Genomic DNA, 14,101 nt, shown 5'->3' on the forward strand with positions numbered 1-14,101 from the left:
TTACACATTTACACTTTTCTTCATTTAGCTGAAGCTTTTATCCAGAGTGAAAATACGGTGCATGTGCTTATGCACTACACCTTAACCCCGTATACACTACTCCCTTTTCCCTACACACTACACCCTATATCCTTACACTCTTCACCCTAAACTCTTATACACTAAACCCTAAACCCTTATTACAACATTTTCCCTTACAAACTACACCCTAACCCTTACACATCATACCCTACGCCCTTAGAGAAGTCAGATGGCCTAGCACTTAGGGAGTCAGGCTATTAATCAGAAGGTTGCTGGTTCGATTCCCGGCCATGCTAAAATTTAGTTGTGTCCTTGGGCAAGGCACTTTACCCTACTTGCCTCAGGGAGAATGTCCCTGTACTTACTGTAAGCCGCTCTGGATAAGAGTGTCTACTAAATGTAAATGTACACACTACAGTAGCGGTACATCTGATATCCTCACATACTAGTAACAGCTGTCTCTCTCCAAGCTCTGTGAAGTCTCAGTGCAATGTGTTTGAGCACACAGGATAGACTAGTAAGAGGTTTGATATAAGAGATATCCAGTCGAATGTTTGTGTGCGTTGCCTGGTCTCAATTACGGTTGCCAGATTTGTGTTCTGTGAGTCAGTTACACCACCACCAGACAGTGTATGTTTCCATGCTGGGCTACTCCCTGTCCAAATAAACACATTTGTGTCTCTCTGCACACACTTAAAACTTCCTTTACTCCCTCGGTCTTTTCCCTTTTCTTTATCTGTCTTTCTTTCTTTCTTTCTATTTATTTATTGCATTCTCTCTCTCTGCTCCTCTCTCCCTCTGTGTCCCTCTCACCCCCTCCAGCTCCAGATAGCTCCTCAGGGGTCATTTCTAAGACCATCGAGATGTGTTTACAGAAAGAGGGCACCAGCTTTGGCTTCGTCATGAGAGGTATGGCACAACCCCCCTGACGACACACCACACTTACACACACCACACTTACACACGCCACACTTACACACGCCACACACACACACATGCCACACATAAACCCCTCACACACACACGCCACACACACACACACGCCACACACACACACATGCCACACATAAACCCCTCACACACTCACCTCTCACTTGTGTGACGTTCCAGGAGGCTCCCATGAGGACTGGCACAAGTCCCGCCCCCTAGTGGTGACCTATGTCAGACCAGGAGGACCTGCAGACAGGTGACAGACAGATTCCCCCCCTCTCTCTCCCCCCCCCCTCTCTCTCTCCCCCCCCCCCCCCCTCTCTCTCTCTCTCTCTCTCTCTCTCTCTCTCTCTCTCTCCCTCTCTATCTATCCTCATCCACAGCCTCCCTTGCTTTTGTCATACGAAATATTCCCACTTTTCTTGCAATTCTCATCTTCTCTCTACCTCCTCTTTTTCGAGTTCTCTGTTTCTCCGTCCCTTTCCTCTTTTCTCACTTCTCCACTTCTGTCTCCCATCTCTGATCTCTCTCTCACTGCCCAGTCAGGCAGCCAGCTGTAAGAAGGTGTGCAGAGATGGAGGGATGAGAGAGAAGGAGGGAGGGGAGAGGGGGACTCTGGGAGGGCGTCCTGCCAGATCACATCTGGATATCCCTGATGAATAATGTGGAACGTGCATACAGTATTCAAGGGTTGGTCCTCTCAAAAACAAGATGAATCACTACGGATGGATGTCAGCCAGCTGGGAGGGAAAAGAGGAGAGCGAAGGCGAGGAAAAAGAAAAGATAGAGAGAGAGAGAGAGAGAGAGAGAGAGAGAGAGAGAGAGAGAGAGAGAGAGAGAGAGAGAGAGAGAGAGAGAGAGAGAGAGAAGGAAGGAGGAAGGGAGAGAGGGGAAGGGAAGGACGGGAGAGATAAAGGCAAGAGAAATGGAAGGAAAGCAAGAGAGAGGGAGAGAGAGAGAGAGAGAGAGAGAGAGAGAGAGAGAGAGAGAGAGTGAGAGATGAGAAAGAGAGAGTTCTGTGCTCAGCTGAAAGGAAACTGGAATTATTCCGTCTGTCACATCTGGCGTGCTGAGGGGAAGTGGTGGTTTGGTGCCGGTAGTGAGATAGGCAGAGAGTTAGGCTACAGAGGCTTGCTTGAGATGCACAGCCGCAAATGCAATGTGACAGCCTGCAGAAACTGGAACAGAATATGCTTTTCTCCTCCCTCTCTTTTTCTCTTTCCCCCCTTTTTTCCTCACTGTCTTCTGCTTTCTGCTCCCCTCTCATGCCCCCTCGTCCCTCCTGCTCCCCCACCCCATCCTCCCCCCACGTGACTATCACTTGTAATTGTTTGAGACATGTCTCTCTCTCCGTCTCTTTCTCTGTCTGTCTGTCTGTCTGCCTGTCTCTCTCTCTCTCTCTCTCTCTCTCTCTCTCTCTCTCTCTCTCTCTCTCTCTCTCTCTCTCTCTCTCTCTCTCTCTCTCTCTCTCTCTCTCTCTCTCTCTCTCTCTTTGTCTCACACAAACCGTTTCTCCACATGTAACTCTATTTCTTTCTCTGTCTCTATCAGACTGTCTCTCTCTCTCTCTCTCTCTCTCTCTCTCTCTCTCTCTCTCTCTCTCTCTCTGTCTGTCAAACTCTGTCTCTACTCTCTATGTCTCTACTCTGTCTATCTCTCTCTGTCTCTCTCTCTCTGTCGGTCAGCATCTCTCTGCTTGTCTGCTCCTCACACTAACCGTCAGCTTCCATTCCTGTCTCAGTGTTCTGCATGGAGAACATGTAAAGTTCCTCCAGTCAAAAGACCTGAACAATGTCTGTCCGCTTCTCAAGACAAAACCTGTCTGCCAACTGATGCCGGTGTTTGACCTCAGAAATGTTGATATTCTCTTTCTTCTTTCGCCTTCCTCCACCTCTTCTCTATCTACTGTCGTTCTTCTCTCTTCCCACATTCCTCCCCACCTTTCCCTCCAACTTTCTCCCCTCTCTCTACCACCTCTCTCTCTCATCTCCCTCCCCTCTCCTCTCCTCCCCTCTCGACCTCTCTCTACCTCCTCTCACCCTTCTCTCTCCCCTCTCCACCTCTCTCTACCACCTCTCTCTCTCATCTCCCTCATCCCCCTCTCCCCTATCCACCTCTCTCTACCTCCTCTCACCCTTCTCTCTCCCCTCTCCACCTCTCTCTACCTCCTCTCACCCTTCTCTCTCCCCTCTCCACCTCTCTACCTCCTCTCGCTCTCTCCACGTTTGTCTCGTATCTTTTATCCTAATGTCTCTCTCTGTCTCTGTCCCTCCTCCTCCCTCCTCCTCCCCCACCCTCCAGAGAGGGCACCTTGCGTGCGGGTGACCGTCTCCTGAGTGTGGACGGCGTGCCCCTCCACAACGCCAGCCATGGCGATGCCCTCAGCGTGCTGGCACAGTGTGGCCAGGAAGCTCTGTTCCACATCGAGTACGACGTCTCCATAATGGGTGAGTCACACATGCACACTACCCCTCACACACACTGTACTGAACTGTACTATACTGTATTGTATTATATTGTATTGTGCTGAACCATCAAAAGTGCTGCAGGAGTTGTGGTCATCATTCCTCTTCCTGTGCAACTCTCAGACACAGTAACCAACGCATCAGGACCCTTATTGGTGGAGATTGCCAAGTCACCAGGGGCAACGCTGGGTATTACCTTGACGTCAGCCACTCACAGGAACAAGCCGGTTATTGTCATCGACAAGATCAAGGCTGCCAGCGTGGTGGACAGGTGACAACAGCACACAAGACCACATGGATTAGACTGATAGAACATTTCAACATTGTGTTGTTCGTTGTAACATAATAGAAAGTTCATAAAACCCTCCAGCACCAATCATGCCAATGAGGGACACAAATCTTCAAATCCTCCTGTTGTTATCCAGATTGACATATTGCAGTCCCTCAACTTCCACTCACTGGAGAAACTCCCCACCTCCTCCTCCTCCTCCACCCCTGTCTACCTCCACTCCCACCCTTCCACCCCTCACCCCCCCCCCCCCCTCCACCCCTCCTCCCCACCAGGTGCGGAGCGCTGCATGTCGGTGACCACATCCTGTCCATTGATGGGACCGGCACGGAGCACTGCTCGGTGCTGGAGGCCATGCAGCTCCTGGCCAGCACCTCGGACCAGGCCAGGCTGGAGATCCTGCCAGCTCACCACAGCAGGCTGGCCAGCAAGCCTCAGGACACGGGTCGGTACCAGGGGGGGCTGGCTGGTTTCTGTGGGCACAGAGATAGAGGCTGGATCAAGGCTGCACACTTGGGGACCTGGTGTCTAATGTCGGCTCAAGGTTGGGGAATGGAGGTTTGGGGTTCAACGTCGGGGGCTAGAGGCTGGAGGCCAACAGCTGGAAGCTGGAGACTAAACTAATGTATTCACTCTGATACACTACGCCTACACCTGTGTCAATACAACATATTAATGTTATGTTTTCAGAACAAACTTTGTAACAGTCCCACAGTACACCTGCCAACTTGTGCCTGCTCTCTGGGTGTTTGATGTTGTGTTGAAATGAGCTTTATAATCTTCTTATGAGCTCCCAGCTCTGTGCTGTCGCGTCAGCGCCGACACCAGACTTCATGGTCATCAAATCTTGGTGACAAAGAGATGTGGGTGGTGGTGCTACTTAGAAGATTAGCAGTAAGCTAGCTGTTAGCACCACAGGAAGCTAAGCGATATGCTAACTACTAGCACCCACAAGGAGCTTAGAGAAATGCTAGCTGTTAGCACCTACGGCGATCTTAGCGATATGCTAGTTGCTAGCACCCACAGAGAGCTTAGTATTATGCTAGCTGATAGCACATAGTGAGTGATACGATGTGTTACGCTACTGACATGCCCTGTTGGAGGATATGCGTCAGTGTGCTGCAGTTAGCTGCAGCACCGCTGGATTTACTCAGTAAATGATGCGAATTTAGTCATAATTTTCACATAGGTTCTATTTGCACACAAAAACATACATACACACACACATTCTGACTAGGAACATGCAGAGTGTGTTTACTGATTCACATACTGGCACATTCTCTGTGACCTGGTTTAGGACTGCTGAGGCGTTGCAAAGCCTGGATTAGAGAAGAGAGAGATAGTAAGAGAGAGAGAGAGAGAGAGGAGAGAGAGAGAGAGAGAGAGAGAGAGAGAGAGAAGAACAGGAGAGTGGAAGGAAATAGAGGAGAAAACTAGGGATAGATATAGAAAAGACTGAGAAATCAAGGGGGAATAAGAGGGTGAGAGAGAGTCTGGAGAGGGGGAAGAGTGTATAACTAGAGAGGGTACAATTTCTGGGGAAATTGTAGGGTGTGCTTGCTTGCGTCGGTTGCACAGGGGTCCGTTTTTTAATGACATTTTTACAACTGATATTTCTGTATATTTTATCTAAAAATGCATAGGGCCTACTTATTATTTATAAAGATTACATAGATTTAAAAGCATCTTTTTTTGCTGCTCATTTACAACTCAAAATACGAGTTAAGTGTAGAATGAAATATGATGTCTTCTCATTTCCCCTGCAAGAGGCAGCCTCATAGCTGAATCAACGAATACATTTGGCAGACCGGTGTAAAAATTGACCTAATCTCTATGACTTAAACGTCCTTTTAAGTTTTCCCTTCTCATGATATTTTCAGGCATTTAGCCTACTCATATTGCATTCATTCATGAATAAAGAACCCCCTTTGAAGATTATTCTACGACGTTACCGGCAGTAGCAGATGGAATCGCGATTCAAACATTACCATCTGCTAACTGAAAAAATGCCCTAAAAAATGTAAATAAGCTTGACATTTATTTAGTGGAAAATCGCTCATTCATAAAAAGCTCACTGGTAGCGATCATTGTCAGTAACAACGCAAAATGCGATATAGCCCTGTGTGGAGAAGCTGCCCCGGTAAATTCTACTACGGTACAGTACTAGACTACTGTTCGTCTTGGTAGCGATTGCGTTGGTTGAATTCGATTTAACGTTCTGTTGTAAGGTTTAGGCTGAAATTTATTATTTTCATGAACAGATTGACAAAGTTTAGGCTGTGGCAATGAAGTTCAGGTTAGTGGTCAGAGACTTTTGATTTAAGTAAGGGGAGTGCCGAACATGTTCTGTCGCCGTTTGATTTCCTAAACAGCTGTGTACTGTAGATGTTTTTGTAGTGTGTCTCGCGTAGGCTACAGCGTTGCAGTGAGCAACACTGGTTTGAAACCACAGGTAATGGTAATTTCACCAACAAATCGTTTACTAATGTCAGAATAAATCCTACAACGAAAATATATATGTGAGGAATGTTTATTTTAACGATTGAAAACAGATAACGCTACATCATAGACTACTGTAGTATGTGTTGCCCGGGCAACACAGGCTAATGTCATGATGCTAATATGTCAGTGAAATAGTAGACTACTGTTTCCGAAAGTAGATGTACTTCCTTAATAATATCAGCTTATACTGTACATTACACATCACAATTGTGTGTCATATCACAAAGTAATAAATAGTTATCACCCTGGCCTCTTTGCTTGTGGCGTTTCTGCAGCTGCCTTCCAGTAAAGCTATAGTTAGCCTAGCTATCTCCCAAGTTAACAGATGCGAAACGAATGTTCTGCCAAAGGTAGTCACGCGTGTTTTCGTGACGTTAGTGACGTAGTGACATTAGTAACGTCCGTGACTGTGGCTAGCAAATTAGCCACCGTTAGCTTCACTTTTCGCCACAAAAACTTAATTTCCACTTAAACCATACAACGGAACGTAAATTCCAATAGAAGAAACTCAATCGCTACCAAGACGAAACTTTTGACACCTACGTTGTCTATGTAGGCCAAATATTGACTGAGTTTTAGGGGGGCAAAAAGAAATAAAAATAATAATAATAATATATATGTGAGAGAACAAAGGTTGTGCTCTCGCCGAAGGCTTGAGCACACCCAATGAGGAGATAAAGAGGAGACAGGAGGAAGAGAATTAGAGACTGTTTGATTAATGTCATTACTGCTCTTCTCTGAAGGTTTTAAAACTACTTACATGTTTCCACCTTCGATATGGGACTGCAGAACTCAAGCACACACACACATACATACACACACACACACACACACATACACCCAAACCTCCTGACCAGCTAGCCTTCCAACCAGCCAGTCATCCAGTCCTGAGTAGTTTCTTCCGGTCAGGGTGGTTAGTATGGCTGGCTTCGCCAGACCAGTCCGCAAATGTGAATGAGTCCGGAACCTCTCAGTTATTTTTTTATTTCCAATGGTCTTTCTCAACGGGCCCAGACCAAGATGACTCTGGATACAACTGGACAGATATAACAAATCATAGCAATGAAACATCTCTATAGTCATTGTATTTAACCCGCCCCCTATCAGATAAACAGCTGGGATTGGCCCGACCAGATTCTGGTCGGAGGGAAATCAGTTTGAATTGGAGGGTGGCCAGACCCGTCTGCCAGAGCAAATTAAGCACAAGCTGGAAGATTTGTCAAGTTTCCAGGTTAGCCCAGGCAGGGGATTAGCTTCTAATTACAGCTGGCCAGGGGGGACAATAGCACTCATTTCTGATTATTGTTCTGTCTGGTAGAGCCTGGACTAAACCCAGGGGACAGGAGATTGGTACATCCTCACAAACCAGAGAGACTCATCCACACTAAGACTAATGCATTGAGGCATTGTCATCTCCACAGAGTTGGGGGGTACTAACACTCACATTAGGCTGCAGGCACAGGGGGGATTCTATCCTCTAGGGCGTTGCTGAGGCTTCAGCTCGGTGGATGAAGGCCAGGGTACGAGATGTGGATTCAAACCGTGTCTCAACCACCACTGTACAATGAAGACCTGATATTTCATCTTCCTAAACCTATTGTTTTTCTCTGTTCATTGTTTTGTCTGTGTAGTGAAGGTCCAGAAGAGCGACCACCCCCACTCCTGGGACCCATGTGTCAACTTCTGCCACACCCCTAACCCCCCGCTCGGCCACACCCCCAACGCCCAGAACTCCCACAACAAGACTTCTACTTGGACCGCCTCCAGCACAGTCTCCACCAATCAGGAGTACTGCAAATGTATATCTATCTATCTATCTGTCTGTCTATCTGTCCCGCTGTCTGTCTGTCTGTCTGTCTATCTAATATATTTTTCATTAGTCATTATTCCTACCATGCCTCTTGCATTATAAAAAAAAAATATATATATTTAGCTTTGGGTTAATCATATTATAATACATTATATTATACAACTCTAGGCGTACTGTGGGGAAAAAAAATGCATCACAGTAAACGTGGCTTGTTTTCAGTGTCAAGTTAACATTGACTTTAACATTGTGATCATTTAGCAGGCACTTTCAATAATAGAGAAGTACAGTAAATGAACTGTCTGTAGAGCTTTTTTCTGTTAAAGAACAAGTGACAACAGCAGATCCGACTCATCCCCTATTTTAATACTGATGTACTGTATCTCTCTGACCACCCTCTTCTTCCTGACCCCTCCCCACCACCTCTCTCTGCCCCCTCCACCCCACTCTGTCTACCCCCCCACCAGCCTTGGTCTCCAGCAGCTTCTCCCCAGGCTCCACCACCACCTCGGGCCCCAGCAGCCTCAGCTCCAGCACCTTGCCCAGAACTACAGTTCCCATGAGCCCGCGCAACTCCATGCTAAAAAGAAGGCAAAGGAAAAAAGAACACAAGAGTTCCCGTAAGTTTTCCTTTACTCCCTGTCTCTCTCTCTTTCTCACCCCCTCACTTTATCTCACTTTCTTCTCCAACTGTCATTCTTCTTTCACTCCCCCCCATCTCTCTCATTTTCTCTCTCTTGTTATCTCTCTTGCTGTCACTGCTGTGGACAGTTAGTTGATATTCAGTCCTGAATATCACTAGTTGATATTCAGTCCTGAATATCAAGTGTATGAAGTGTGTATTCATAAATAGTAAATAGTGTTGTTAGGCCTGTGTGTGTGTATATAGTTGTGTGTGTGCTTGTGTGTGTTCACACGTGTGTGTGTGTATCTGTTCCAGTATCCTTGTCCTCCAGCTCAGTGGGCCCAGGAGGTCAGGTGGTCCACATTGAGACCAGCGAGGTGGTTCTGAGAGGCGATCCGCTTAACGGGTTTGGAGTCCAGATACAGGGGGGCATCTTCGCCACGGAGACTCTCTCGGCCCCCCCGCTCATACGCTTCATCGAGCCAGACAGCTCCGCAGAGAGGTGAGACACACACACACACACACACTCACATCCTCACACACACACACACAGTCATGCAACCATACTCACCTAGTGGTGTTGGCTGCAGGTCTGCTGTGTGTTTAGGTGTGTGACTGGTTGGATGTGAGAACTGAAAGGAGGTGTGATGTGTGTCACACATCCCCTGCTATGTAACCAATATGCTGTGGGTCTCACCGTGATGTAGAGGGGGGGTTGCTAGTTGGATTCCTCGCTGTGACATGTATAATATGTCAGTCACTGTAACACCGTGTTACAGAAACACCTGGAGGATGGCTGGTTTGATGACACACTGCCAATGTGTCCTTCAGCTAGTCCACTTCCCATCTACCTAGCTGTGCTCTAGCTAGGAGTTTAACTGTGGTTGTTGTCTAACTAGCAGTTTGTCTTATCAACAGTCTAACCAACTGTCTAACTAATGAGTTATCTAACAAACAGTCTAACAAGCAGTCTAATTAGCTATTTAATGAGTTATCTAGTAGGCATTCTAACTAACGAGTTGTCTAACGATCAGTTTGTCACTAATGAGCCGCAATTAGTTGTCTAACAGGTTATAGCACAAACTAATGAGCAGCAACTAGTTGTCTAACGAGTTATCTAACAATAAGTATAACTAATGAGCAGTAACTAGCTGTCTAAGGATTTATCTAAGGATCAGTCTAACAAGCCGTGTGGTCTGCAGGTGTGGTCTGCTGCAGGTGGGAGACAGACTGCTGTCCATCAACGGAATCCCCACGGAGGACGGAACCCTGGAGGAGGCCAATCAGCTGCTCCGAGACGCCGCGCTGACCAATAAGGTCACTCTGGAGATTGAGTTTGATGTGGCAGGTTGGTCCCTCCAACTAAACTGAGTATTAAACTTTCTAGCATGCTAGCTAACTTAGCAGCTAACTGGCTAACTTCCTGTGTTTTAGAGTCGGTAGTCCCAAGCAGTGGAACATTCCACGTTAAGCTTCCCAAGAAGAGAGGAGTGGAGCTGGGAATCACTATTAGTGGTAAGACCTAGACACACACTTTCAAACACGCGCGTTCACACACGCACAGACACACACACACACACACACACACACACACACACACACCGAGACATGCACACACACAGGCACTGTAAAAATGTCTAAACATTGTTCAGGTGATATACAGCATGTTTCCATGAGTTGGTTTTCATACATCAGTAGACCACCCAGCACTCCTCCACCTACTCCAGACCTTTCTCTGCTGCAGCCTGACCACGCCTCCTCTTCCTCCTTCTCCTCCTCTTCCTCTTCCTCCTCAGCCAGTAAGAAGCCAGGAGAGCCTCTGATCATCTCAGATATCCAGAGGGCCAGCATGGCACACAGGTACTGTCCTGTTCTAGAATGGTCCTGTCCTGGAATACTGTCCTGTTTTAAAATACTGTCCTGTACTAGAATACAATAATGTACAAGAATACTGCCATGTTCTACAAAACTGTCATGCTCTAACTATCCTATCCTACAGTAGAATACTTACAATACTGTCCTGTTGTAGAACTTCCGTGCTGTAAAACACTGTGACATGACTGTAACATCTAGAACTGTTCAGGAATACTGCGGCATGTTCTGTCCTAATGAAATGTTGTGACTGATTCTGTTGGGTTCTAGGATACTTGGTCAGCATGGTTAAATGTCCTGGGAGGCGGTAGTTCTAGTGTGTCTGTAGACGCAGTGGTCAGCCTCAGTGTGTCCAGCAGAGGGCAGCATGTCTCCAGCAGCTGTGCATTCACAGCTAGGCAGAGAGCACAGAACAGACGGGTGGAATAGTGGAGCCTTGTATAAAAATAAAACTGAATCTTAGTTATAATCTTTATTTCTATTTTTCTCTCCTATCCTCACCTCCCTTCTTCCCTCTCTCACCACCCTGACCTCCTCATCTCCTTTTCTGTGAATTTTCCTTTGCTTCCTTCCACCCTTGCCACCCCTCCCCCCCCCCCGACACACACACTCCCACACACTCTCCCAAACCCCCCCCCCCCCCCCCCCCTTCACCCAGGACTGGTACTCTGGAGCCCGGGGACAAGCTGCTGGCCATTGATAACGTCCGCCTGGAGAGCTGCTCCAAGGAGGACGCAGAGCACATCCTGCAGCAGTCTGAAGACCTGGTCAAGCTCAAGATACGCAAGGACGAAGACAACTCAGGTTCCTGGCCCGTGTGTGTGCTGATGCAGCACCTAGTGTTCTCATCACCTAGCAACTTTCATTCACATTCAAACTTGCCATCATTTGTTTTTCGACCTGCATTTATATGATCCATCACAAGGTGGTGATATTACCCATGAATCTGATCACCCCTTTGTTTCAATTGGCATTGTATTTTGACGAATATAGTAGATCAGATAACATTTACCATGACTCCTTACATAGTACACAGTGTTGTATATTCAGGGAACTCAAAGGTGGCCCTGTGAGATTCAGTCAAACCACCCAATCAATCGACTCCCCTCCGTTGCCATGCAGTCTGGTTTCCAATAGGTGTGTTCCCCCAGGGGGGCGGTCGTCACATGACGCAGTTCTCAGAACTGGGCGGGGCTGGACATCAGCGGGCATGCTGCATCACCGAAGAACGTCTGCTGCCACGGCAACCGCAGTTGGGCCGCTTCTGCGGAACAGGGCGTAATGGAAGTGGAAATGATCCCAAATAGCAGAACAAACGTACAACAAACATATCAACAAACGTACCAAACAGTACACATAACAGGAGGCACCTTGTTGGTTGCGAAAGAAAGCCGTGTGCTACGATTATTGACAGTGAAAACACAGGCTGCTAGCCTTGTTCTAAGTTAGTAACCGGATGAGGTGGTGAGTGTTGAGGGGTAAGCAGACAGACAGGAAGTCACCACAGTGGTAATCAGACACTACTGACTCTGTTCCCCCTGGCGGGTGAAAATTCAAGGTGTCTCCATGGTGAAACGAATTATGTTTATGTTTCATTTGAATCCTGTGTACGTGTAACATTCTGTCATTGTCTGTATTTGCACAGCTCCCTGGGAGACATTCATTTACTGAACCCAGTTATGCATTGAGCACACTGTAACCCACACTGTGTGTGTGCATGTCGGACACAGGGGGAGGGGGGGGGGTGTACTCATGTGTGTTCATGCGTGTGTGTGTTCATGCGTGTGTGTGTTCATGCGTGTGTGTGTGTTCATGCGTGCGTTCACAGACGAGCAGGAGACCTCCGGCTCCATCATCTACACGGTGGAGCTGAAGCGCTACGGAGGCCCCCTAGGCATCACCATCTCAGGCACCGAGGAACCCTTTGACCCCATCACCATCTCTGGGCTCACCAGGAGGGGGCTGGCCGAGAGGTGAGGTTGGGGGAGGTGGAGGGGAGAAGGGTGAGAGGGTGAGGAGCGGTGACGACCCTGTTACCATCTCTGGTCCAAGTAGGAGGGTGTCGGAAGAGAGGTGAGGGGGTCGGGGAGGGGGGGATGAAGAACTGGTGGGTCCAACCAGTTGGTGGAGAGGGGAGATCTGACAGAGAGGTGTGATGGGAGGGGGGGGGGAGAGTCCTATGATCAGGTTACCAATGATGGAGAGGTCTGGGGGGTGAAGTGTGTGTGTGTGTGTGTGTGTGTGTGTGTGTGTGTGTGTGGGAGGGGGGTGACAGAGATGAATGGGGAGCCGGAGCGTTGCAGTCAGGTGAGCCTGGGTCGGGTCTGGGGTCCGATGGCAGGGTTCAGGGGGTCTGACATCAGCGAGGGTCGTCTGCGTCACAGTCATACCACACATAGCTCAGATGCTTCCGGGTGTGTTTGATGTAGAGGGTATGCAGCCAGAGGTACTGCCCCCCATGGTGGGGCAGCAGTGTGAAGGTACTGCTGGGCTGAGCGCAGCGAGTCCACCCTGCAGAGCTGTGATGATGACCTCCCATGCTTCATACACACATGCATACACACATGCATACACACATGCATACACACATGCAATATGCATACAAATACAGTACACACACTATAATGGTTTTCTGGTGGAGGGTTATGCATTATAATCTGTAGAAAGCCGATCCATTAGTGTAAAACCTTTTATGTCTGACGGGGTGTGTGTGTGTATGTGTGCGTGTGTGTGTATGTGTGTGTGTGTATGTGTGCGTGTTTGAGTGCATGCGTTTTTGTGTGTGTTGTTTCCTCCTCAGTTCCAATGTGTGCTGTCTCAGTTATGTGACTCTCTGCTCTGTGACTCACTCACTCACACACACACACACACACACACACACACACACTCACATACTCACATACTCACACATTCACACATTCACACAAACACACACATAGATGCTCAACGCGTTAGGACTGCTTTATGCTCCGGGCCAGGCAGTATAGAAGGGCAGTGCTACTCTACACCAGCTTACATAACTAAAGGTTCAGTCTGGCCTTGAGTGAAGCCTAACCCTGGCCCTGATCTGCCACCCAACACCAGCCACCAAGAGAGGATTTAGTAGTTCGGCCAAAAAGTTCATTTAAGATACTTTTTTTTCTGTTCATTCTTTTTCATATATACATGGATCCCAGTTCGTAAAAAGTTAATTGATTGTTAGTTTCCTAATTTCGGTGAAATTGACGGTACGTGTACAATTTTGTGCGTGCGTGTGTTAATGCGTGTGTGTATGAATGCTGTTTGTGCGTGTGTGTGTTTGTGAATGCACACACTGTGTGTGTGTGTCTGCAGGACGGGGGCCATCCACGTAGGGGACCGTATCCTGGCCATCAACAGTGTGAGTCTGAAGGGGAAGCCACTGAGCGAGGCCATCCACCTGCTGCAGATGGCCGGGGAGACGGTCACGCTGAAGATCAAGAAGCAGCTGGATGGTGAGACCACGCCCACCTGAGACAGATGCATTCTGGGAGCTCAGATGTGCTGACGTTGTGTGTCTGATCAGAGAAGCGTTTTGTGTGTTGAGTTACTTTTTCGAGACTGACCTGTGA

General features: G+C 47.9%; 1 protein-coding gene across 8 annotated transcripts in view; it reads left to right on the forward strand.

Annotated features, from left to right (window-relative positions):
* The window catches only part of grip2b (glutamate receptor interacting protein 2b), a 62,515-nt gene that overhangs the window by 42,084 nt on the left and 6,330 nt on the right, over positions 1 to 14,101 (forward strand). For all 8 annotated transcript variants that reach the window (XM_062461276.1, XM_062461330.1, XM_062461267.1 and 5 more), the window contains exons 5-18: positions 844 to 930; positions 1,132 to 1,207; positions 3,253 to 3,398; positions 3,540 to 3,687; positions 3,981 to 4,150; positions 7,839 to 8,006; positions 8,482 to 8,634; positions 8,955 to 9,141; positions 9,842 to 9,987; positions 10,074 to 10,154; positions 10,436 to 10,499; positions 11,170 to 11,315; positions 12,340 to 12,484; positions 13,845 to 13,984. In XM_062461276.1, coding sequence (XP_062317260.1) covers positions 844 to 930; positions 1,132 to 1,207; positions 3,253 to 3,398; positions 3,540 to 3,687; positions 3,981 to 4,150; positions 7,839 to 8,006; positions 8,482 to 8,634; positions 8,955 to 9,141; positions 9,842 to 9,987; positions 10,074 to 10,154; positions 10,436 to 10,499; positions 11,170 to 11,315; positions 12,340 to 12,484; positions 13,845 to 13,984 — 1,857 coding nt within the window. The remainder of the gene's footprint in view (positions 1 to 843; positions 931 to 1,131; positions 1,208 to 3,252; positions 3,399 to 3,539; positions 3,688 to 3,980; positions 4,151 to 7,838; positions 8,007 to 8,481; positions 8,635 to 8,954; positions 9,142 to 9,841; positions 9,988 to 10,073; positions 10,155 to 10,435; positions 10,500 to 11,169; positions 11,316 to 12,339; positions 12,485 to 13,844; positions 13,985 to 14,101) is intronic.

This window comes from Osmerus eperlanus, chromosome 1 (assembly GCF_963692335.1).
Source record: "Osmerus eperlanus chromosome 1, fOsmEpe2.1, whole genome shotgun sequence".
Classification (NCBI taxonomy): Eukaryota; Metazoa; Chordata; class Actinopteri; order Osmeriformes; family Osmeridae; genus Osmerus; species Osmerus eperlanus.